The sequence below is a fragment of the Phoca vitulina genome, unplaced genomic scaffold (assembly GCF_004348235.1).
Source record: "Phoca vitulina isolate PV1807 unplaced genomic scaffold, GSC_HSeal_1.0 scaffold98, whole genome shotgun sequence".
Classification (NCBI taxonomy): Eukaryota; Metazoa; Chordata; class Mammalia; order Carnivora; family Phocidae; genus Phoca; species Phoca vitulina.
In genome coordinates, this window is record NW_022589801.1 from 1,949,667 (window position 1) to 1,976,267 (window position 26,601).

Sequence of the window (26,601 nt, forward strand, 5' to 3'; positions counted from 1 at the left end):
GTCTCTCCATTTGCTCTATTTTTTTTTTAAATAATTTTCACAAGTTATGGCTGTTTCACTATGAGGAAGGTCTGCGAAGCTATTCCACTAACGCATACTTAAGGGAGCGGAATTTTTTATAGTCAATTGAAAAAGATCATTTGCTCTTTGTTTCTGATGCACCTTTTCATTTTACAAGGTCCTAGGGTGGCTGATCCCCAAGTCCTCTTCCATTCTAAACAAGTATGAGTTGATGTCTTAGATGGTCATTATCTTCAAATTACTGCAGATGGTCAATTTCCTATGCTTTCCTAATCTAGAACACAAGAGTCTCAGAAACTAAATAATGGACAAGTAAAAGGGTTAATAAATGTCTTGGATAGGCAGCCAATTTTTTGTACATTTCTAGAAGTGAGCTAAGTTATATATATAACCCAAATATGAAAATAATGAAACTCATCTATCCACCAAAACCATGCAAAAATTAGTCAGGGTTATCACACAAGCCTTGTCGCAGAAACAATGACACCAAATGTGAAAACCGCTCCAGAGACAGTTTTCAGATTGTATCCATCCTGTGTACCTACGGTGTAAACTTACCAATATTCTCTTCTGCCTACTACTACGAAGAGCATCAACTTGTTTTAAGAAAAAGAAAATATATCATCATTCACTGAGTCCACACCTCTCCAGCAACAGGCCATACATCGACTGCAGGAGATGGCCGAGGGCCATCGCCCTCTGCCTTCCCCATCCCGCTCCCCAACGCGCAGGACCGCGCCGCGACACGGGACTGTGCCGCGACACGGCAAGGCTACGCAGTAAAGCACACGCAGTGTGACAGGAAGAGCAGACAAGAGGGCCAGCTGCAGTGCTGAAGAGAAAATGAGGAAGCATTCATTAGGAGGAATATCAGGTGGAAAAAATGGCCAGAGACACGGCGGCATGTGAAAGCAAGGAGCATTAGAGGAACAACAGTCTCAGGACGAGGCAAACTGAGAATCAAAGGAAACAAGATGTGAAAGTGGATGGAAGCTAGGGAATGCAATCATGGCAAGGTGTTAAGGTCTCTCCCCAGGCTAACATCATGGTAATGTGGACTTTGAGAAAGCTAACTGCAGGGGCTCTGGGCAAAGCCAACAAAAGGACGCAGGGAGAGGCAGACCTTCTCTGGCTCAGGCCCGGAGGCAGCGTCCCAGGCCAGATGACTACGTATCCCCAGACAGACATCGTTTATGTTAATGGACGGTAAAAAGTGGGGTGGGTGTTCAGGGTGTCTCCCAAGGTTGGGCTTGGGCAACCAGGTGGACAAAACCACGGTGACCAGAAGATATGACCCTGGTACAGATGCTCAGAGCAGATGGCTGTGTGGCCATGTCAGAAAGCATCTCAAGGGGCTCCTGGGCGTTTGCCTTTGGCTCAGGCCATGATCTCAGGGTCCTGGGATGGAGCCCGCATCGGGCTCCCTGCTCAGCAGGGGGTCTGCTTCTCCCTCTTTCCCCTTCTCTTGCTTGTGCGCACTCTCTCTTTCTCTCTCTAATAAATAAATAAAATCTTAAAAGAAAAAAAAAGAGAGAAAGCATCTCCATACAGACCTGAAGCTCAGTACGGAGGCAGGGGCTAAGAGCACAGAGATTCTAGCACACGGATGTTGCTGGGACCTTGCAAGTAGCTAAGGTCACCTGGTAAGAGTGCAGAAGGCAGCTGAAGGCGGATTATCTATCAGTGACTATCAACAATGAAACAGCAGGTGAGGAGAGAAAGAGGAATCAACAAATGAACCTTTGATCTGAAATCCTGGTTAGGTCAAGATAATAAAAGTATGTCCTGAAACACGAGAACACACACAACTTGGGAGGACAGTGGTAGTTGTAACCCTAAAGTGCTTAACATCCTACAAGAATTTAAAATTACTTTAGGAGTAAGTCCAGAAAAGTCAAGGACATTTTACTAGTTTAAAGTAGGAGGTATTACCTATTCTGAAATAACCATCTTCTAATCGTTTGTCTTTGGTTTCTTTACTTATTTCCAAACCTTCACTCTAAAATAGAACAAAAACATTAACTTTATACAAATCATTACTTCTATTTAAAACAGATCTAATATATCTTAATAAACATAAAAGTGGTGTTTGTGGCACAACTATCTCTAAAAAAGAGAAAATGTCATCTCAGTCTTGAACCTTAAAGAGTTTATCAATACAAATATTCTTTTTTTAACTATCTGAAGCCATCAATCTCTCTCTCTATATTTGTGGTTAGAAAATTTAAATTTTAGGGCGCCTGGGTGGCTCAGTCGGTTAAGCGACTGCCTTCGGCTCAGGTCATGATCCCAGGGTCCTGGGATCGAGTCCCACATCGGGCTCCCTGCTCTGCGGGGAGCCTGCTTCTCCCTCTCCCACTCCCCCTGCTTGTGTTCCCTCTCTCGCTGTGTCTCTCTCTATCAAATAAATAAATAAAATCTTTAAAAAAAAAAAAATTTAAATTTTAATTAATTTTAATAGGGTACTATTTTTATTAAAAATAAAAAACTGTGTTAACTTGAAAGAAATCTAAGCACTCCTTAAAGACCAGCAAATTAATTTTGTGTATTAAACAACAAGCATTAAAGCCATATGGGATTTCGGGACTCAAACTATACACAGCAGTTAAGCATTAAAGTAAAATGATGATTCACTTATCTTCCTAGTATGAACTTCCAAGATATTTTCCACCAGGAAACAAAATGGAGGCTCTTTCTATGAATAAGACAGATGGGACAATACACTAAGTGTTCCCCATTTAAAAAAAAAAAAAAAAAAATTTAATCTTGCTCCCACTAAGGTCCTGCGATCATGAGAATTTTCTTCCACCTCATAAACAAGAATAACCTCAAACCAAGTCCCCTGGTCTTCGTTCTTTAGAAAAATTAGGGGGAAAAAATAGGCATACCTTAAAAGGCAAAACTTCCACAGTTGTGTTTAGCAGAATATCTCCTGGATGTTCTTGGTTGCCGCTGTGGAACAAATAACTGAAAAGACAAACATAAAAATAAAAGTATGAGTCAGATTAGACTTCGCGGAGATTCAGGAAAACGGCTTTACCTCAGAGCGAGCGTTCTAAACGAGACTCTGACTGCAGGGCAGGCAGCACCAGGGCTCGTAGCAAGGGCACATTATGTATTCTGAATAGTTGCAGGAAACTTGAAAACTTAAGGATGCAACCCTTAGGTGATGTGTTAATTCCTTCCATCAGAAGGGGCATGTTTGTTGCTTAATGTAATAACGTATTTAACAGATTTTTTAAAAAGGACAGTTTTAGGCTGTGGTTTACACTGTTTTAAATATAGACACCTCTCAAGAAGAATAATCAAAGCTGCAGCATCTATATAATATTACTACTGTATCTTGTATCAGAGAAAATTTTCGCCAGGACAGCCATGAACCATGGCAAGCTCAAAGACTAGTTTTATCCAATACAAATAGTTTTCGTATTCGTAGCCTGGGAATAAATTAACCAATTCCAAATATCTGAATCATTCCACTTATCACTATGAACAAACATTTGAAAAACAACTATGATCAATCTAAAATACTCTCTGGGTATGAGGATAATGTCCTCAGGTTCTGATACCCTGAAAACTAGTGTGGGTGTGTAAGTGTGTGTTGGGAGGGGGCACGTGAGGGGAGGGGAGGTGTAAAAACCAGACAGGGCATGCAAAGCATATCTAAATCTAAACTGAAAACTTGAGTTCAGCTAAGTTAAATGGTTAAAAGTTTCGACTTAGACCTGGATCCAAATCCTGGGTCTCTCATTTAATAGAATTCTCACCTTTAGCAAGTTACATTAGCTTCCTGAGCCTGAGTTTCCTCTCGACAGTACAGAGATTCCCACCTACCTCACATGACGGTAGCAAGGGGTTTATGAGAACTGACAGTAGCTTGCGTATTAAAAGTACTCAGCAAGGAGCAGTTAGAGTGTGCTTATGATACAGTATGGTATTAGTGGGCAAAAATCACCTGTGATGAAGACCTGATTTTCAAATCTTGCACAGGGAAGGGCACCCTCTAAGATTAGCTCCCTCTAAGCTACACCCAAAATTAATTCCAACATTTTCAGATGAGAGACACCTTTTTTCAAAAGACATCTTTGACTTGGAATGCTGCTTCCTGTAACTCTGGGCCCCTCATGAGCTCAGCTAAAGATGCGACAATACAAGCCAGGGGAAGCCCCTGCTAAGAAAAGAACGATGGACAGAATTTGGCATTTAAGACAGACTGATTCAGGTGTTTACTATGTGATTATAGTGGAAAACTCAATACGATCTACAAAGTTTAATATCAGAAGAAGTAAATGATGGTACAGCCAGGCAATGGGGATACTGTGCAACTATTAAAATGTTTATGAATCACTTATGACAAATTATGATGGAAAATAGGACATAAAATTACATACAGACCATAATGGCTTTCAAAGTAGAAAGTGCACAGAATTACAAAAAAAAAAAAAAAAAAGTGCCAATATGGTCACAATGGTGTCGCTGGGGTTGTGATTTTTTCCTCATTTTTCATATTTTAAAATTTTTGTGTAATCAAATCATATCATGTTATATAGTCAGAAAATATTTTCCCTAACACTCAATTTCTGTATTGATAAATACAACTTCTGCTTTTTCCCCTCTCAGCAAGTAAGTTATTGTGCAAGTCAAAAGTGATCCCTTTTCTGTATTCTAGGCAGGGTGGGTCTCTCCGTGAACTCTAAGAAAACTCAGAGGTCCTATGTTTTTAAAAGAATTGTGTTTTACTAGAAATGGGTCCTCAGTAGGGTCATGTAAATATTACTTTACAGAAGTTTATTGCAAATATATTGGTTAAGAAATCTGATCTCCAATATAGGAATTCTTTAGCAGATCCTTTGCTGGCACAATTTTAACTTGCAAAAAAATAAAACAACAGACGTGGCCTGAGACTATTCTGATTTATGGAGGTGAAAAACGGTTTCTAATTGTATGATGACTCTTTGTTTAAAATTCTTTGAGTGCAGCTGCCACACAAGGTTACACTGGTTTCAGGTGTACAACAGAGTGACCCGCCATCTACGTTGGTCTGTGCTCACAGGCGCAGCTCCCATCTGTCACCGTACGGTGCCGTTACGCTATCACGGACTACATTCCCCGTGCTGGGACTGTTACTCCAGCAACTCATCATTCCCTAACTGGAAGCCTGTGCCCCCCCCCCCCACCCCGTACCCCTCCCCTCTGGCCACCAGTTTCTGTATTCACAGGTCTGATTCTGCTTTTTGTTTACTTGTGGGTTGTTTTAAGATTCCTGAGTGGAATTATATGGTATCTGTCTTTCTCAGGCTGACTTAGTTCACTTAGCTTAATACTCTCTTGGTCCATCCATGTTGTCACAAACGGCAGGATCTCATCCTTTATCTAGCTGTGTAATAGTCCCTTGTGGGTACATATACCACATTTTCCTTATCCATTTGTCTACTGATGGACACTTGGGTTGCCCCCCTATCTTGGCTACTGTAAATAATGCTGCAGTAAACATAGAGCTGCAAGTATCTTTTTGAATTAGTGTCTTCCTTTGCTTTGGATAAATACCCAGCAGTGCAATAATTGGATCATATTATATTTCCATTTTTAATTTTTTGAGGAACCTCCATACTGTTTTCCACAGTGGCTGCACCAATTTACATTCCCATCAAGAGTGCACGAGGGGTGCTCTTTCTCCACATCGTCACCAACACTTGTTATTTCTTGTCCTTCTGATTTTAGCCATTCTAACTGGTGTAAGGTGATATCTCATGGCTTTGACTTGCATCTCCCTGATGCTTACTGATGCTGAGCCATCTTTTCATTCATCTGTTGGGCCTCTGTATGTCATCTTTGGAAAAATGTCCATTTAGGTCCTCTGCCCCATTTTTTTAATCAAATCATTTGCTTTTTTGGTGCTGAGTTGTGTAAATTCTTTATATATTTTGGATATTAACCCCATTTCAGATATTTATGATGAGTCTTTTTTTTCATGTAGGCTCCACACCCAGCATGGAGCCCAACACGGGGCCCAAACCCACAACCCTGAGATCAATACCTGAGCTGAGATCAGGAGTCAGACACTCAACTGACTGAGCCACCTAGGCACCCCTATGATGACTCTTTTAAGTGTGGTAAATACTACCTCAAAGTGCTGAATATCACACTATCTGGTATAAAAATGAACATTAAATAACAAAATATTATATACTCATAAATGCAAAATATTATGCAAAAGTATTTTTAGGTTTTTCCAGTCATATTCCCCTTGCCCAAAACATTTTTACACACTTAAATTCCTCTTTAGAATCAGTTTAGAGAATAAAATAAAATTAATAACATGTTAACCATGCATTGTTTCTGAAAACCTTAAGTAGAATTATTCCAAATGATTTTTGGTGGGTTCTAAAAACTGGATAGGCCTCACATGAGAACACATAACACAATGTGCCACAAGCTACAGAGTAGTCCGTTCGGGGATTACATTTAAGTGTACCACAGACGGTGTAGTCTGGGGAAGACACCCCAAACTGAGGAAAGGTTGGAGGAATCATGACTGTTAAAAAACAGGGAGAAAAGAGTCCTAAATTCTGTACAATGAACATCAATTCTAAAAAACACAAAAGGGTTATAAATTCTTCCACGGCGGCCTAAAAGCAAGCCAGCATTTGTAAAATCACTGACTAGGGATGGTCACAGTCTGTCAAATTTATCATTTCAGCCAATTTTCTAGGTAACTGACTAGCTCTCAGTCAAATCCCAAGGGATATTCTAGAATAAGGACATGAAAACTAATTTTATATTTTGAGGGAGAGTTCTACCTAAAAGTACTAAAAAAACTATACTAAATATATGTTCAACAATACCAACAGAATTTATCAAACATGCTAAGGGCTGATATCATATCTGAAAACAACATACCCATTTTACTACCGAGTTGTAGGAAATGTATTTTATAACCTAACATTTGGGACCCACTGTCTCCTCACATCTGTTATATACACAAAAAAAATCCATCATAAATCACACTACGAATAAGAGGTGTAAAATCGTAAGACCAAATAGATTTCAACAGTCACCAACCTTTCTACATTGACTGGCTTATCAAATTTGAACAAGATATAGTCTCCGGCTACTGGGGTGATAGCCCAGAAGAAATCCTCCCCCATGTAAGTTTTCTCCAGTGTATGTCCTTGGTAGACCTTCAAAGAAGTAGATATCTCTGCAGGTGGGTTTACATGGATTTTAAGAAGTAATGGTTTCATGTAATCTTTATCCTAGGAGGAGAGACAAGTATGCTGTTAAACACCATAGTTTATTTATACTGAAGAAGAAGAGCAATGACAAACTGTATGTGCATGAGAAAAATAAAATTAAATCACCAACCGTGAGTTTCTGAATTTTTCCTGATAGAGAAGAATGCAGACCAACATGTTGGAAAAGGGAAGGTCTGAAGCGAATTCGTAGATTTGCTTTCTGTCTATCACAATGTTTCTAAATATTGAAAAAAAAAAAAAAATCACATTAGTGTCAAAGTGAAATCTTGTCCTCAACAGAAAAACCAGAAGTCTTTTATTAATTTCCTTCTTTTTAAAGACAGAGTGATGGTGGGGAGAGGGAGAGAGAGAATCTTAAGCAGGCTCCATGCCCAGCACCAAGCTGATGTGGGGCTCGATCCCACAACCCTGAGATCATGACCTGAGCTGAAACCAAGAGTCGGACGCTTGACCGACTGGGCCACCCAGGTGCCCCTTCCAGAAGTCCTTTTAAAGAATATTGGAAAGGAAATCCAACTTCATCTCATAATTCCAAGTAATAATTTTTAGGGTCTTCTTTAAGACATTAAGAAATTTGCTATCTACTAGATAAACAGATATGGAAATTTAAAATAAGCACAACTAAGAGAAGATTTAATTTCAACCATCTTCAGGATATGTCAAAATGTACATTCGACTTTTAAAATGCACACACTACAGACTAGAGGTTTGGTTCAAATATACAGAATATCTTTAATCGGATAATATAATGAAGAATTTGCAAATAATAAAAGGCACATTTTGTTGCATTAAAGTAATCTGAAAATGCAAGGCAACAGGTTGACCATAAGCAAGTACATGGTATCTCAAGTTCCACAATTCAACTCCAGTTGAATACGGGAGACTCGTACTTCCACATGAAGTGCCTCCCGGCCTAGACTTCAGATTACAACCTGTCCTCACACTTGGTCCTGGTGTAGGGAACCCATAATGCCAGCAGGGCTCTCCCTGTGTGTGAACTTGGTACTTCAAGACAGCCCCAGCTATCCTGTCAGGCTTTTACCAACTCTTCTCATTTTCAGTGACCTTTACAAGTAGTAGGCCAAGAACGTACTGAAAAGACATACTCGTGTATCTTTATTTGTAAGACATTTCCACTTGGAAAGGCCTCCAATAATTTTCTGGGTACTAAAATGCTTAATTTTTCTCAAGAGGTTTTACTTCATTACTGTTATTACTAACACTAGAGTAGAGGTAATAGAACATATTCTATTTACACAAATCGAACTCCTCAAGTGGAAGGCAAGGGAAAGGAAGGAAGGGAGAGTAAAGGAGCAGAGCAAGGGATGGGGGGGGAAGGGAAGGTGGGGGACGGAGAGGAAGAAGAGAACGAACAGTGCCTGAGACTGAGCCCTCTCAATAAGCCATGGACACACGGGTGTCTGGGGAGTCAAAGTGGGTTGAGAAACCTGTGGAAGAATGTGTGATGCTCAGAGGGGTTTTCCAGACCACTGTCAAAGAGATACTGTTCTGGGGGCCAGCAAGTATGTGGTGACAGCTTCCCTGACATCCTAGGGGAAGCAACTGAAGAATTATGGGCCACAGAAAAACATGGCCTAAGGAGCAGTGACAGAATAGATAGGTCAAACTGGCCAAAGGGCTGTGTGCTAAAATTTATAGATGATTTAAATGGTTTTATTTTTTACTATCAGAGATTCTCACCTCCCAGACTCATTTTAGAACCTAACCCTATAGGAGATAAAATACTGCACAGGACCAACTGAATGCAAGTATACTGTAGGAATGTAAAGATCACATGAATTTTCCCATGTCCTACAATAAAAATTCCCATAAATCACAAAGAAAATAGAGGCCAGGACTTACATCATAAAAATGAATTGTTCAAATCAATTTATATGTTCAGTTATTGTTGGAAAGTAGCTACTTTGCTATTTGGCTATATTCCATGATTTGCTCTAAGAAAGTGTTTTAAAAACAAAAAAACGAACAAAAAAGAATATAACAATAGCTTCCAAACATCAGAAGGCAGTATCCTAAAAACTAATTGGCAGGTAGGATGATCAAACTATTCTAGATAATATAATAAGTCATGAAGTCAAATTAATTGTTTGTTAGAGTTAAGTCATCCCTATAAAGACACATTCCCATAATAAAGAGTTCCTGTTACCACATGTCGAAAATAACTTATTTTTAAGAATGTGTATTCACATTTATGCTTACACAAAATAAATATTTTTTTCCAGAGGCACAATTCAAATTGGACAAGAAAAACATATCTAATTACTTTTTACAAGATTTCTATGGAAATAACATAAGAAAAAAATCATCGTTTGCTTACTTACCTGCTACCATCACCCCAAAGGTCAGCATATTAGTATGAACACTGGTTTCTTACAAGTAATATACTAAAAAGTACTTTTTGACTTGCCATTGTTTTGGTATAAAATATTACTTCTATTTTAGTCCTTATTTCCAGATATGTTGGGGCCTGATAGTGTCCCCAAAGGATTTGAAAAAAGAAAGATGACAGAGAGTATGAAGAAAGCTGAAATAACCCCCACCCCAGGACAGATAGGAGAACATCGATAGCCCACAGTAACGAAATACCAGAGCCTAAAGACACCGTTAACATTTATCAGCAATTTAAAGAAAGGTGGACTTCACTGATTTACAGGATTTTCCACTGTTATTTTTTTTTTTTTAAGATTTTATTTATTTGACAGAGAGAGACACAGCGAGAGAGGGAACACAAGCAGGGGGAGCGGGAGAGGGAGAAGCAGGCCTCCCGCGGAGCAGGGAGCCCGATGTGGGGCTCGATCCCAGGACCCTGGGACCATGACCTGAGCTGAAGGCAGACGCTTAATGACTGAGCCACCTAGGCGCCCCTCCACTGTTATTTAAAAGTCCCTCTAATTTAGGAACTTTCTGTCAGTTCAAGAAAGCAAGCACTTCAAATGTTAAGTGAAAACACTGTTTTCATTCAGCTATTTAACTGTTCATTTACAAAATCTGGCTCCCTGAAAGTCACTTTCACGAGATACAGAAAAGAAGCCTCTTCCCGTTAGAAGGTAGGGGAGGGACAGTAAAGTATCCCTCAAACTGAGAAAGCACAGAGTTTTATTCAAGGTAACTGATGGTGCGTGTGTGTGTGTGTGTGTGTGTGTGTGTGTGTTTGTGTGTGTGTGTTGGGGGGAGGGGTGGAATTGGGTGGGATGATGATCCAACCATGCAGTTATTCTCAGCAAGGTCTGGACCTTAGTCCACAGATTTTATAGAGCAAAAGGACACACTGTAGTGAGCAAGGGCCCTGTAGTGAGATCAAAGGGTCTGCATGCACCTGACAGCTAACCTTTAATTAGATCTCCTTGTACCACCTGTGTGTCAGGAAGGGGAAAGACTCTATTATCTCTAACAGATACAGGGCAGACCAAAACAAGCCCTCTCCAGCCCAGCCTAAGGTGGCATTTCTAACGTATATATATGAATCATCATGAGCCCTGAGCACGTAGCCCCAAGAGAGGTCATGGAGTGAACATGAATAAAATGACGGGCCAGAGGAGTGTCAGCACTCCTACGTCCACCCTCACAAGAAATCAACTTACTGCATCTTTTTCAGGGTTGCAGACTTTTACCCAGAGTATATGGTCCAAGAGCCAATCAATGGGTTTCTCCTTATAGAACATAAATATGAATTCCACAATCAGAGTGAGGTCTGGCGCTTGAAACATTTTACCTGAAAAAAACATTCTCAGTCAATAGCTGCTATAAAGAAACCAAGCAACAAAATGGCTTAAATAAATGAGATCTATACAACAAATACATAAAAGCTTGTGCTTTCAAATCAAAGTCATTAGGAATAACTTCCCCACTTGTCAAAAGCAAACAAACTTGCTTCAGCTAAACATTCTGAGTTGTCACCTGGGTATACACAGAACTACGAAACTCCTGACTTTCTCCATTATAAAATCTATCACGCAGCTACTGGCTCAAAGGATTCAAGAACCAAGTCAGAGATTTGTTTCCTTCATGTCTTATTAAAATTCTTCCCATTTAAAAAAAAAAAAAAAAAGAACTTTAGGTTCCTTTAGGTTTAGGTAAAAAAAAAAAAAATTAACCAAATCAATACATGCAAAAAACAAGGTCTAATGCTGTCGTCAACGAAACCTTCACAAGTAAAGATGGTTTTTGACTCTCAAATTAAGTTTTGAGATCGCCAACAAGGTCAAAGGCCCAGCCTCTAATACTTAAGGTTTTAAAGTACTACAGGAAGTTAAATGTGATCCTCTGGGTGTTTTTTAAAACCTGTAAACTTCCTGCAATTCTTCAACTTTCAACATGTTCTCCCTAATTGCAGAATTTAGGGATTTTAGTGGAAAAAAATTTTTAAATGAGCACCTTGCCTAGTCTATGAAAGCAACAAATGAATAGGAATTAATCACTGAACAGGAACTTCAAGGACTACACCAAACACCAGGAACTCATACTAGAAAACATTTATCGTGGCACTCTTTTTAAAAGAACCCTGATCCTGCAAAAGCACTGGGCCATAAAAGAACAACTGGAGGGGTCAGTAAAGAAATCAGATATGCTCAGGACCATCGCTGGCTATGTGTGCGTACTCCACAGTACGTACTGCAATCCTAGAAGTATCCAAATATTATTCTGGGGTGACTTTCATCATTTCATATGTAGAAGTTGTAAATTTCCTCAAAAGCAATCCATTTCCACAGGAAAAAAAGGCAATTTTAAGGTAAAAGAAATTAAGATTCCAAGAGTCACAGTTATTTCTGAAAAGTAGGTAAATCTGACACTTTTCTTACCAATGAAGCCCAGCTGGGAGAACTCTAGTATCATCCATTCCTCAGAAGAAAGTTGAAGTGCAAAATTTTTTATAGTGTTAAAGTAATTCTGTTTGACAATAATATCATCTTCAAGCTAAAGAAAGTTGAACAATCAGATTAATAAATCAGAAAGAGATAGAAAGATTCAGATAAAAGGACATTCTTTATTATAAGAAAACTCAAGCACACTTTTATAATGCAAATCAAGAAAAAAATGGTCAAAAAAGGTGAAAATACCAAAATAAATTTTATTAAAAGAAAATGAGGAAAATAAAATGGGAGAGTCACATAGCAAGTCACCTGAACCACTCCCTTACTGTGGGAAATCACAGTCCCACGCCATGAACACTCTTTCGGCCCTTTCATAGTGCCCCGCATGATTTCACACTCTCCTTTTTACTTTTCAAAGGAAAAGAATTTTTGTAAGCCTTTAATATTTTTTTTTCATTTTTACATAACACATGTACTAAGTCAAAAAGCCAACAGCTTTCTTTCTCTGCCCTCCAGGCTGCCAGTTGAGGTAACCAATAGTTAAAAGTTGGGTGCGCATCCATTTGACACTTTCTATATGACCATCAGCACAAAAAGACCCATATGTACTTAAGGTTCCCATCCACATTTACATTTTTATAAATAAGGGAGCTTCTTATCACAGTCTTTTTTTCTCTTAATACATCATGAATATCTTTCCAGGTTAATAAATATTTAGTAGGTGTATAATATTCCATGATATCAATGTAAAACAATTCATTCAACTCTTCCCTGATTGTAGGCATACATCCAGCTTGTTTCTCATTTTTGTCAATACAAACAATGATGCAATAAATATGCTTATATTTACATATTAGTGCTTTTCATTTCTGTAGGACAGATTCCTGAAAGCTCACTTTTGAAATTTTAAAAGATATCTTCAGGGGCACCTAGGTGGCTGAGCTGATTAAGTGTCTGACTCTTAATTTCGGCTCAGGTCACGATCTCAGGATTATGAGATCGAGCCCCACATCAGGCTCTGCGCTTAGCTGGGAGTCTGCTTGGGAGTCTCCGTCCCTCTTCCTCTGCCCATCCCCCTGCTCTCTCTCCCTCTCTCTAAAATAAACAAATCTTTTAAAAAATATAAATAAACAAACAAATGATATCTTCAAACTACTTAAGAAACTGGTGATTCAGAGTGCCAGTTAATCCCATATGCTCAGTCAACATCATGTGTTATTTATGCTTGGAATTTTTACCAATTCAATTGGGAGCTGACAAAGATCAGGGATCATAAGTGTATGCAAAGACTTCCTCCCTAGAATCTCCTCTTATAAAATTTTCAAGTCACAAGGTGATTTTAATATCCTAAAAAATTTTTTTCTTTTCTTAATTTCATGTTATCGCTTCTAGTTACCTGCTAAGTAATTTTCACTTATTTTGATATTTAGATTTTTCATGTATTTAAATCCCACAAGCTTTCTTCTTCCTACCCATGAAGAAACAGCAGGAGTATCTGGAAAGACAGGATACTGACTCACCAAATATTTATTGAGCTTCTATTGTGTTCCAGACACTATACTAACCCTAGAGAATATATCGGTGAACAGAAAAGACATGTTATATGCCTTCAGAGCTTTAGGGAAGCTGGAAGGGAAACTAGACAAAGCTCAGAACTACACTGACATCTAACTTTCCTTTATGAAAGAAGAGGGGCCCACACTCAAACCTAAACACGGTCTATGCCCAAAGGAAAGATGATCCCTAATATCAGGCCGTTCCAATTTTTCCAATAAGTAACTGCAAAAACAAGTTTGGACTATTTAAATGTATAGAGATGTAGTTGAAATATTCAAATGCCTGTTTAAAACTTAGTACACTGATTTTGGTTACAATTCACATTTTTACATTCAATTAGGAAAACTGCTTTGTTCCACTCTCACATCTCATCAAACAACTTCACTTTTATTTCTGGGCTCTCTAGTCTGTTCCATTGATGTGTGTGTCTAGTTTTGTGCTTGTACCATACTGTTTTTATTCTTACAGCTCTGTGGTCTAGTATATCTTGAAATCTAGGACTGTGTTACCTCCAGCTTTGTTGTTCTTTCTCAAGACTGCTTCGGCTACTCAGGGTCTTTTGTGGTTCCATACAAATTTTAGTATTATTTGTTCGAGTTCCGGGAAAAACGTTGTTGGTATTTGATAAGGATTGCACTGAATCTGTAGGTTGCTTTGGCTTGTATGGACATTTTAACAATATTAATTCTTCCACTTTATGAGCATGGAATATCTTTCCATTTGTTTGTGTCTTTAGGTTCTTTCATCACTGTCTTACAGTTTTCAGAGTACAGGTTTTCATCTCCTTGGTTAGAGTTTATTCCTAGGTATTTTATTCTTTTTTGGTGCAACTGTAAACCGATTGTTTTCTTAATTCCTTTTCCTGCTACTTTGTTATAAGTGTATAGAAATGCAACAGATTTCTGTATAGAAGCAACTTCACTTTTAAAAAAACTTAAGGTAACTATAGATTCCTGTGTGGCTCTAAGAAAGAAGACAGAGATCCTGAGTACCTTTCACCCAGTTTCCCCCAATCTAACATCCTCCAGTATAACTGCACCACAATTGACTGACCATTTAATTCACTGACCTTATTAAATTTCACTAGTCTTACAGCATTCAGGTATGTGTAGGGTGTGTGTGTGTGTGTGTGTGTGTGTGTGTGTGTGTGTTTAGTTCCATGTAATTTTTGGGAGAGAGAACAATTCCATTATGAGGATTCTTGTGCTACCGCTACCCCTTAGACCAATAGCCATCTCCTCCCTTCCCCTCTTCCAGCATCTGGTAACCAACAGTCTGTTCTCATTTCTACAATTTTGTCATTTCAAAAATGCCATATAAATGGAATCAAACAGTACATAACCTTTCAAGATTGGATTTTAAAGTCCCCATAGTCCCTAAGATCCAAGATGTGGTGTGCATCAATAGTTTGTTTCATTATTCCATATTCCATGGTAGAGTGTGTCACCTGCTGAAGAACATCTGGCTTGTTTCCAGATTTTGGCTAGCACGAATAAAGCTATGAACCCTCATGTACAGGTTTTTTAGGGAGCATATGTGCTTCTCTGACATAGGTATTTTGTCATGGCAAGAGCCGGTCTTTAACAACTCTTACCTCTCACTAGTGATCACTAGTTTACAGAGGGAAGCTAAAAAACAAGATGCAAAATACTGTTTTTACAGTATGTAAATGTGCTATCAGAAAATGAATATTATATCTTGGAATATTATACATGAAATACTTTATATATATTTTTGGTTAAATTTTTTTGAAGTACAAAAAGAAATAAAAAACTAGGGGCGCCTGGGTGGCTCAGTCAGTTAAGCATCTGCCTTCGGCTCAGGTCATGATCTCGGGATCCTGGGTTTGAGCCCTGCATTGGGCTCCCTGCTCAACGGGGAGTCTGCTTCTCCTTATCCTCCTGCCGCACACCCCCCACCCCGGGCTCACGCTCTCACTCTCTCAAATAAATAAAATCTTAAAAAAAGAAAGAAAAAACCAATAGTGGTTACCCATGGGGAAGGGAGAAAACAGAATGATGGGGATGGGAATAAAAGTGAGATTTCTGTGTATCTTATGTAAGTTTTTGAAATTTTTTAATAACTAAAAAGGATAAAAATTCCTAAAAACTGGATATGAAATGAAACAATTAAACCAAGTTTCATATCAATTTGGCGGCATGGTCACACAGTATAAAGAATTTCTTCCAGTGGCTTTCAAACACAGAATTTTGACTATATATCCATAGTAGGATATATTCTAAGGGGAAAAAAAGGACAAAGAAAATTTAAATAGCATTCAGCAGTTTAACAGTTAGTAGTGATAACGGTATTATTATTCTGAAACTATTTCAGACATACTGTAGAATAAAAGAATTATGTTAAAAGGATAATGTTTTTAAGAACCAAGCCCTAAAATCTTCATTTGATTTGGGAATATCAATATGAGCTTGTAGTTTTCCCCCCTGAGAAATAAGCCCAAGAAGCAAAGACACCATAAGAGCAATGAGCATCTCACGCACCCAGATTGTGGTCTTAAATACTATTTGCCTCCAAACACAACAGGACTCCTTAGAGAAATGACTGATTCTAGATCTGGAACAGGAAATGTGCAAATCTTGTGCCAGTCAGCAAAGTAGTGATCAAAGATTACTGGACTGTCATGGAAGGAATACAAGAACTAGTTTTTTTTTTTAAAGATGTTATTTATTTGAGAGAGAGAGAGAGAATGAGAGAGACAAAGCACTAGCAGGGGGAGTGGCAGGCAGAGCGAGTGGGAGAAGCAGGCTCCCCACTGAGTTAGGAACCCGATGCAGGGCTCAATCCCAGGACCCTGGGATCATGACCTGAGCCGAAGGCAGATGCTTAACAGACTGAGCCACCCAGGCGCCGCACAAGAGCCAATTTGAAGAGATTCCCACTGGTTTATGATGTACCAATGTGAGCATCAATGTGAATAATGATTGCAAGGACTAAGGCAAATTGAATATATTTTTAAAGTCCTTGAGTTCATAACAATGTTTTTTAAATGGCCACCACTGGAGACTTCTAGGGTACCAACTTTAAAAATTAATGAAGAGAAAGAATAGGCATTTATTCTGCCTTTCCTTGGTGAGCTATTTTTTAAGGTAACCAAATAGAGAGGAGCGAAAGTTCTTTACACAAGAACTCAGCTTATAAGAACGTTACAAATTACAGATTTAGAAAGTGATCACTTGGCCACCTCTAAGGAAATAACTTATCTGGGGAACAATAATCGATGATTTCGGAAATCACAGGGGGAGTGGCTGCTGGGGAGCTTTATAAAGGAGAGACGGGGCTGACACCACCAAGCCCACTGATTAATGTTGGCATCACTGTAAGTGGGGCAACCAGATATAATGGGCCTTGTGATGCGATTTGGTAGGAATTACACAGTGCCACCCAGGAAGTGCCTGAATCACCCAACAGCATTCCAGAAGACACTTCAGTTCCAAGTCAGCAGTGATATAGCACTTTATGAAAGTGTGAGATTCTGTCACAGGAAACTTCATTCCAAGCCATAAATGTAACACTAGGACAGGTGGCTTTTCTCCCCCCTCCTTTAGGACTATGCCTGTGCTGACCAGAGAGTAACCTCTGACTCAGCTGCCTTTTTAAAAGCACTCTCCCAAAATCCTGGGTAGGATACCCTCAGCATGTGCAACCACGAAGTCACATGCCTCGCATAATTATCAAGTCTGTATTAAATCCCTTTGCTTCTTCACACTAATTCTCCCCTCATTTTGCTGGGTGATCTCTATCCTTCACAAACATTCAAAACCGATATTAAGCTGAGGACTTTTCAGGCTAATGCATTTTTCCCACTTTGTAGATCATAATGAACTCAATGAGAGAATTCTATATAATATGAAATTATGTGAAGACTTCAATATGAAGCAACTCCCTCTTTTCAGAGGCATAATTTTTGAGAAAATTAGGTAATTTTAGGGATGTTCATTGGATTCATCTGTGACACAAGTGAAAAGTTGGGAACAATCTCAATGACCAACAATAAGGTCATTATGATAGCTGAATAATGATAGTTCAATAAGTGATTAAAAAGTATTCCTACCTGTAATTACTGGCTTGTAAAGGTGTCTACCATATGTGAAATGACAGTAAAACAGGCTATGAGACAGTACGGACAGTATGATCTTGTTCTTGCAAAAAGCTGTATTAAATGAGTAAGTATGTGTAAAGCCTAAGTGGGAAAGAACAATGTACAACATATGTTAAGTGTGTGGTGTCAGTTCATAGCTACTGTGGTTATAACACCATATACACACACCCTGCTTAACTGAAGTTATATTTATCCTTCTTTTTTTTTTAAGATTTTAAGAGAGAGTGGGAGAGCAAGCACAAGCAGGGGGAGTGGCAGGCAGGGGAGAAGCAGACTCCCTGCTGAGCAAGGACTCAATCCCAGGACCCTGGGATCACGACCTGCACCGATGGAAGGCAGACGCTTAATCGACTGAGCCACCCAGGCGCCCCCTCCATCCTCTTTCTTTTCTTTTTTTTTTTTTTTTAAATTTTATTTATTCATTTGAGACACAGAGATACAGAGAGAGAGAGAGAGAGCATGAGCAGGGAGAGAGGCAGAGGGAGAGGGAGAAGCAGGCTCCCCGCTGAGCCAGGAGCCCGATGTGGGGCTCGATCCCAGGACCCTGGGATCATGACCTGAGCCGAAGGCAAGACGCTTAACCATCTGAGCCACCCAGGCGCCCCCCTCCATCCTCTTTCTTAACCCCATCCTTTCCTTAATTTTCTAAACGCGTACGTTTCCTATACTCCACACACACAAAAAGTGCTTTAAGATTCTATTAATTCTATGCTTAGAGAGAAATTTAAAACAAATTTTAAAAGCAATGTGACTACACTTTTAAATTCTCTCTATAAAGTTCTTGACCATCGTGTAAATATATAGAGGCCCTAGAACAAACAGCAAAGGTTCAGCTACAATAATATGGGACACATGAGATAAAATGTTTTGAAGCTATTATCTTGAAATCTAAGTAAGACTTCTCTAAGACATTTAAAGGAAATGTACTAATTAAAGGATACCATGTTTTTATGCTCCCAACTCTTGTACACTGTTATATACAATGTTATATTCTGACCCTATCATCATTAACATTTCTCAACCTGAGAACCACAAAAGGATGCCTGCACCTTTGAATGCAGGTGGCCCAAGATAAAATGTCAAAGGAGACAAAGTCTGCTCAGTGAGACTGCCCCCCCAGGGGATAGCAAGCTTCTCCTTCTTTCCTTCCCTCTCAAACCCCTGCTAGCAGCTGCAAAACCATTTATTTCCTTTCTGATTCAGGGACCCAGAGCCTCTTCTTGCCACTCTCATCAAAACCCCTTCCAGGGAAAGATCTAATAAACTTTTTATACTAAAAAATAAATAAATAAATAACTGACAGGCTCAGTGTGCTACATCACTCAGTGGTATGTGCATTTTGAACAAGGAATAAAGACCTTTGGTTAAAGAAATGAAATTCCAATTGTAAAATTTAAGCTTAAGTCACTAAGGAGAATGAGATTTGGAAGAAATAAGAGCCTCCTACAATTATTTAAGTTGTTGCCTACCTGGCTAACTTAAAAGCCACATCATTACAGACTTATTCTTTGAGCCATGCTGCTAAAAGCTGGGCCATTAGAGCTAAACGTCAGTTTTATTATCTTCAGTATAAATGTACATGTACTATAGCATTAAAAAAAAAAAAAACTATCTTACTGTAAGACCACCCAAAAAACTATCAGAAAATCCTTCTTTAAAATTTGCCAAGTAATTAAGCCTTAGTTCTTTTTAACAGTGGAGAGAGGGAGAATGAGAGCAAAGATGGAGGGATGGGAGAAGAGGAAAGAGACGAGTGCCCTGCCCACTGTCACACCATTAAGTGGAAATCTAGTGTTTGTGCTAAACCAGAGAATGGAAGAGCAGAGCCCACATTACCAGGGACTATGACAGACTCTTCTGCTCTCTGATATACTGTTATATATCTTAGAGGGCTTACACTTTCAAAACTTCCTGTTTTACTGAACATATACTCTGGATACTACTTTTTCCTTAAAAGTGTGAAAAAACATTAAAGGACAAACCACACTTACCTGAATGTAATATATTCCTTTTTCCTGAGCATACATCATTAGAAAACAATAATCTAGGTTTTGCTTTGTTCTCCATCTGAAATAATTTTCAAAAACGAGTTAGGAATCAGACTCAAATTTAGCAAAACAAGATTAAATGTAAATATTTTATAATGCATACTGCAAGTTATATTTTATAATACATATACATACATGACATATACACAGTAGACAATACATATATACAAAATATCTGTCAACCCATAGATACATGTGTATCTATATACATAAACACAGGATACACCCATGTAGGAGAGCACGAAAGAGAATTCACTTTTCTCTAATGAAACCTTTATCAAAACACTAATCATCAAGATGTCCTGAGGAAAAAAGGAGTCCTTCAAGTAATTTTGGAAAGCACATATATTCCCCTTCTGGAGACATATTCGTATATTAGAGGCACTGAAACATACAACAGTAAATACATTTGTTGAATAAAAAACTTTTTAGTCTAATATTTTCCAAACTCCTTTGACTGAAGGCCCTCTTTTCAAATGTAACATCTTAATGTCTCTGGGAAATTGTGCTTCAAAAACTATACTTTGGGGGTCACTGCTTTGCATGAAGGCAGAAATTAATAAATATTGTACTGAATGCTTAAAAAACCCAAAACACATTAAAGTTTACAATATTAAGTCCTTTCAGGGAATTCCTGGTAGCCTATAGAAACAGACTAATGTTGAATAAGAGAAGTGGTTGTAATAGTTAAAAAAAAAAAAAAAAACAATAAAAGGTTTAAATCATACTAAGTAAACTTCTCCAGAGTATACCTTATAAGTTGTTCTGAATTTAATGAGTCCACCTAGAATTTACTGGAACCATTCCTAAAATTTTTAAAACTAAAATTATATTTATTGAGAGACAACCAATTACATGGATATATCTGTCTTTCAGACAAATTAACAACTCAGGAAATATAATCTCTTCCCAAAACACTATTTTTTCCTTTTTTCTTGTGACATAAAATCCAAAACTAATGAATATCTCTTAGATTACACTGTTTTTAATAACAACACAATAAAAGTTTTTCAGTCCTTCAATTTTAGAGATTTAGAGACAAATAAATCCCAACTGGACTTTTACATTATTACGATATAAATCTGCAAAACAGTAATATTGTTTTTATCACTTCCACTGAATCAGTTCTCATTTACTTTGCATACAGATATGAGGTTTCTATCTGAACTAGCTTTTGAATTATTATGAATATATTCTTAAGTCAGAACCCCACAGAACAGCAGTTATAAAAGTTATTGATCGGGGTGCCTGGGTGGCTCAGTGGTTAAATGTCTGCCTTCAGCTCAGGTCATGATCCTGGGGTCCTGGGATTGAGCCCCTGCATTGGTCTCCCTGCTCAGTGGGGAGCCTGCTTCTCCCTCTCCCTCTACCACTCCCCTGCTTGTGTGTGCTCTCTCTCTCAATCTCTCTCTCTCTCAAATAAAATCTTCAAAAAAAAAAGTTATTGTGCATACCAAATTCAACCTCCCATTAGAAACTGCACATAATTTCCAATCAAATAACCAAAAATTCATTAGCTCTCACAAATTAGCTGAACCCTCAAAAGTGCTACATTTCAGTAAATACTTATTACATGGTAAACATTTGCTACATATCATACTCACAAGGGTGGGGGATCTTAAGCAACGCAGGCTCACCTTACTCTTTCTTTGGAGTCTCCAAATGTCTCCTTTAAGTTTGTCAGGTCAGGATAATAGCTTTCAGGCGGGGATATTATTTCCACCAAGCCAGAACTGATTTCTTTAGAAAATCTACCATAAGAAAGGTTAGCTGAGTTAATTTAAGTTCTGTGGGATTTTCTTTATCTCAGTGCTCAACTTATTGTTCTTAACATAAAACACATCAGTAAGGCATACTGTTAGGGTCACTAGGTGCTCATGGACGTCGTTCATCATTGATTTTATTTGCCAGAAAATACAAATTTTTCCAGTAACACAAAGGGTGTTTTTTTTTTTTTTAAGAATGCTTTAAAAGCAGTGTAAAAAATGCTACTATCCTTAGAGAAGCATAGAAATCCTAAGCCAACTGCACGTATTATATTCCTAAAAAGTATCAGAATTTTAAAAAATTAAATGAAGGTATCACAGAAAATAGAGAATTGAAGAAAAACAAACCAGTGAACGTGTGTGTCTATCTCGTACTTTGAGCAATGTCTGGAGGAATCTGGTTGTCCTAACTGTTGGCAGTACTAATGACCTTAGTGAGAAGACACCAGGGAGGTTGCTATCTATCCTACAACGCATGCAATGGTCCTCACAACAAAGAATTATCTAGCCTCAAATGTCAATAGTGCCAAGGTTGAGAAAACCTGTTATAAAGTTTTTGTAATCAGCTTGACTAACTCAAATGTACTTCCTTCCACATTTGCATTCTCCCTCATTTAGTTTTTGAAATCTCCACAAAATCCTTGTGCAACTACCTGCCTTCACACAAATGTTGTTCATGCTTAGTTGGACTTTTTCTGGGCTTGGTGTTCCTCCACGCTGAGGAAGGAGAGAATCGACAAAATCACAGCATAAGGCCCACAGACCTGCCCATGCCGTCTAGGGGAGCAGGGGCCAGTAATTACTGCCCTGCTCCTGTATTTGAGGAATCTATACTAAATTGTGTTTATATATAAAGGGCTGCCAAGAAATTGAGCACTTGAGGAAAAAAAAAATCAAACAAATGCACAATTTAGTTCTGAACTCTTCATATATTTTTTTAAATTTCTGGTTTTTGCATTTTGATAGACAAAGTAAGAACCACATTATTCTAAATCTAGAGTTGACCAATAATTGTTGCTTCTTTTTGTCTTTTTAAGTAAAAGATACATCTTTGGGGCAAAACAGGTAAAAGTCAATGAAGAAACCCTTATAACGACTAGTTTTTATAGCACTTAATATTAAAACTATGAAGGCAGTATTATAAAAACTAATCATATCTGAAACTTACTAAGCTTTCCACTTTCTTAGCTTTCCACACTTACTGTGTGCCTGGCTCACAGTAAATTGTTACTCAATCTTTGCAGAATAGAACCGATTTAGCCATAGTCTAGCACTGAGGTTTCAAACAACTACAAGACTATCTATCCTGACAGCAGAAAGTTTTTTCTTGGTCGACTGAGGGTGAAAGACATAAGTAATCTCATACGACCCTCTCTATGGTCTTCAAGATCAATAATTTATTTGACAGTTACATATGTATGACATTCAAATCTTTTCTATATTGAAATACACCAATTTATCCAGAAAACCGTATATGCACCTACTTTATGACAAGGTAAAAGACCAATGATAGTGACCCAATGAAGACTAAGCTCCACAGAGAAATGAACTAAAAAAAAAAGGCATTTTCTTTTAGCAAAAAGCCAGTAAGTAGCAGTGACTAAAATATTATCATTTTCATAATTAAGAACTTACTCTTTCTCCAGGTTGGCTACAACGCTGTGTACATAATCACTATCTGTCTGGGAAAGAAAAAAAGTTACACATACGTTAATGTTTTTAAATTTCTATTTAACTTTTAATAATGAATTCAAATAAATAATTACAACATTCAATGAAAGCATTACATTCAATTTTCAGACAACTTATGGATTTGCATTTCTGTATTCTACTTTATTGCGCTATATCATGGAGTTTTTACTAATACAATAAGCAGATGTCAGTTTTTATTACTTTCAATGGTCTCTGATTCAGTAGAAAAAACTGAGTACAGAAATTATTTCTACTTCTTCTGAAGCATCTGAACTATAAGTAGTGAATAAATAACAGATGCAGCATGCTATAGAGAAAGATTTCTCCACTTGCAATCATAAAACTTAGGTTCAGATTTGTCTCTGTAGCTACTTGGCCTGTATATTAAGTGAAAGTAAGTGACTTCTGTGAGCCTTCCTTTCCTATCCTATTAAAAAAAATAAAAGGCAGGAGGAAACAATACCTTTGAGACTATGACACTTAATGATAAAACCATGTAATAACAAGCTGTTATTGTCTGCATTATCATCATTATTATTAGGCTGATAATGAGAACCCGAGTCAAAAGCACTTTACCCAGAGTTAGAAATAAATGCTTATCAGACCTGTGTATTTTTAAATTATATACAAATAGGGGTGCATCGGTGGCTCAGTCAAATATCTGACTCTTCATTTTGGCTCAGGTGAAGATCTCAGGGTCCTGGGATCAAGCCCTGCTTCGGGCTCTGCACTGAGCGCGGAGCCTGCTTGGGATTCTCCGTCTTCCTCTCCTTCTGCCCCTTCCCACCACTCATGCAGTCTCTCTCTCACAATCAATCACTCAATCAATAAATTATATAGAAACAGAAATCTAATACTCCCTACCAATTTTAAATACACTTGCGGCTTATATTAAAATGCTCAACTGTCAAAAGGAATCAGTGATACATAAAATATGATCTAGGATATAAAGACTGCCAAAACACTTAATACTTAAAAACAAACCAAAACAAAAAGATAAAGCTTAACCCTGGAAATTACAAAACTATTAAGCTATAAAAATTGTTGTATAGAAGATTTTCTGGAAAAGTATTTTAACTTTAATTTCTGTTAATTGAAAGTGATTCCTATTTTTATTATTAAATTTAAAGACTTAGGAATGAGACAGTGAGACCACATCCTTCAAACTCTTACAGCTATGGAGATACAACTAGCGCACAACTCCAAGCCCTCTGCACTGTCCCAGTGCAAACCCAACATCAGTCAGGGAGATCTCTTTCAGTGAATTACTCACTGACATGTTTAACTAATGAGTATCTTACCACTCATCAGCTATGATTTTGGAGAATATGAACAGAATTGGTTTATATAAATTTTAATGTTTAAGCAACAACCTGAAATTCAATATGGTAAGCATTTACTTAGGGCCAGTGATGGGCTAGCCAAGGAAAAAGGAATACAGAGATGAACAAGACCAGCTCCCTCTCCCCAGAAGGCTGTCCAAGAGGTGGGCCAAGATGATTAAGTGGATGTAAACGTAGATTTATTGCATAATGTGTAATAAAAAGTATGGAACTCAAGTGAACCATATCTAATATTATCTAATATCATAGGTAATCTTATTTTTGCATGCTAATTGACATAACTAGCAAAAGATTTGCTTAAATGACTATAACTGGTGTCACTTTTCTACGAGAGAATCCATCCTTTCTGGTATCAGCTAAGGGACCTGTTCTGGGAAGCCTCTGAAGAAAGCTAAATGCCTACATGGCACAGAAACAGCCAGGCCAGTCCTTCTCTCCATAGGGCCTCTCCTTGCCTCCCCCTCACCTGTCCCTGCTGACAGTAAGATAGGCAGGATCTGAGATCCTGGGGCTGGCTTGCTTTAAATTGAGAGCACTTTTTCCTGAAACCTTTTTTAAAGGCATGTGGAAACTTTTTTTTTTTTTTTCATGTGGAGACTTTTTAAGAGGCAGTATTATCACCCAATTCTGGGAATGTATCTGTGAATATAAGACTGAGATGTGTGTATTCTAGAGGGTATGTGAATGGTATGCTTGGGATAGGTAGGAAAGAAAGTGGACATACATAGAAAAAGAAGGAACATTTTTTCCTGGAGAACCAAGGGTTCCTCATGGTTAAAATTAAATATTTTTATATTAAAACTAAGATATTATTAATACATACTGCAACAGGGATGAACCCTGATGAACATGACGCTAAGTGAAAAAAGCCAGTTACAAATGTGTGTCCACATATTGTATGACTGTGTTTGCATAAAATATCCAGAACTGAACAATCCATACAAACAGAAATTAGATTAGTCGTTGCCTAGGGCTGCGGGAGAAGGGTATTAATGGATATTAATGGGTGCAGGGTATTAATGGGTGATGGTTAAGGGGAACAGCATTGTTTTTTGAGGTGATGAAAATGTTCTAAAACTGATTGAGATGATGGCAGCATAACTATGATTTTAAATAGGTAAATTACAAAAATGAGGATTAGAAAAGTTAAATGTAAAATCCAATTTTCTATTTTTTATATATTTTAGGGAGTATAATATGCTATTAATAGCATATATGTGTAATCTGCGAATATTTTATATAAGTACAAATTGGGAATACATGATCAATGGAATGCTGAACAGAAAAGCTTAGATCATATTGCTGCACTGGACCAGTTCTGGTGAGACAGACTACAGAATGCTCCATCCCAAACCAGCAGAATGCCCATTCTTTTCATGGAACATAAATTCAGTAAAGTTGCAGGACACAGAGTTAACAATTTTGAAACAGTTGAAATGAAGAGAAACAAAACAACAATTTGAAATCTGTTGTGTTTCTCTTCACTAATAATGAACTATCAGAAAAAATTTTAAGAAAGTCATCCTATTTATAATTGCATCAAAAAGAATAAAATACCTAGGAATAAATTTAACTAAGTTGGTGAAAGATCTGTACTCTGAAAACTCTAAGATACTGATGGAAGAAATTGAAGACAACACAAACAAATGGAAAGATAAACCATGAGCATGGACTGGAAGAACTGTTAGTGTCCATACTATTTTCAAAACAGTCTACAGATTTCAGTGCAATCCCTATCAAAATACCAATGGCATTTTTCTCAGACCTACAACAAATAATCCTAAAATTTGTATGTAACCACAGAAGACCCCAAACAGCCAGAGCAATTTTGAGAAAGAAGAAAGAAGAACAAAGTTGGAGGTAACACGCTCCTGATTTCAAACTATACTCCAAAGCTACAGTAATCAGAACAGTATGGTACTGATAGAAAAAAACAAATAGGTCAATGGAATAGAAGAGAGGCCAG

The 26,601-nt window shown here is 37.9% G+C and overlaps 1 protein-coding gene across 10 annotated transcripts in view; it reads right to left on the reverse strand.

Annotated features, from left to right (window-relative positions):
* Positions 1-26,601, reverse strand: part of MGAT4A (alpha-1,3-mannosyl-glycoprotein 4-beta-N-acetylglucosaminyltransferase A) — a 123,447-nt gene that overhangs the window by 8,370 nt on the left and 88,476 nt on the right. For 4 of the 10 annotated variants that reach the window (XM_032397328.1, XM_032397327.1, XM_032397329.1 and 1 more), the window contains 10 exons: positions 23,236-23,282; positions 21,472-21,585; positions 19,778-19,853; positions 12,098-12,212; positions 10,880-11,010; positions 7,387-7,494; positions 7,084-7,277; positions 2,910-2,988; positions 1,954-2,020; positions 28-853 (listed from right to left, as the gene is read on the reverse strand). In XM_032397328.1, the coding sequence (XP_032253219.1) occupies positions 624-853; positions 1,954-2,020; positions 2,910-2,988; positions 7,084-7,277; positions 7,387-7,494; positions 10,880-11,010; positions 12,098-12,212; positions 19,778-19,853; positions 21,472-21,585; positions 23,236-23,282 (1,161 nt within the window). In that variant the 3' untranslated portion in view covers positions 28-623. Of the gene's footprint in view, positions 1-20; positions 854-1,953; positions 2,021-2,487; positions 2,717-2,909; positions 2,989-7,083; positions 7,278-7,386; positions 7,495-10,879; positions 11,011-12,097; positions 12,213-19,777; positions 19,854-21,471; positions 21,586-23,235; positions 23,283-26,601 lie in introns of those variants that run through there. The other 6 variants (XM_032397336.1, XM_032397335.1, XM_032397334.1 and 3 more) reach the window with 4 other exon arrangements.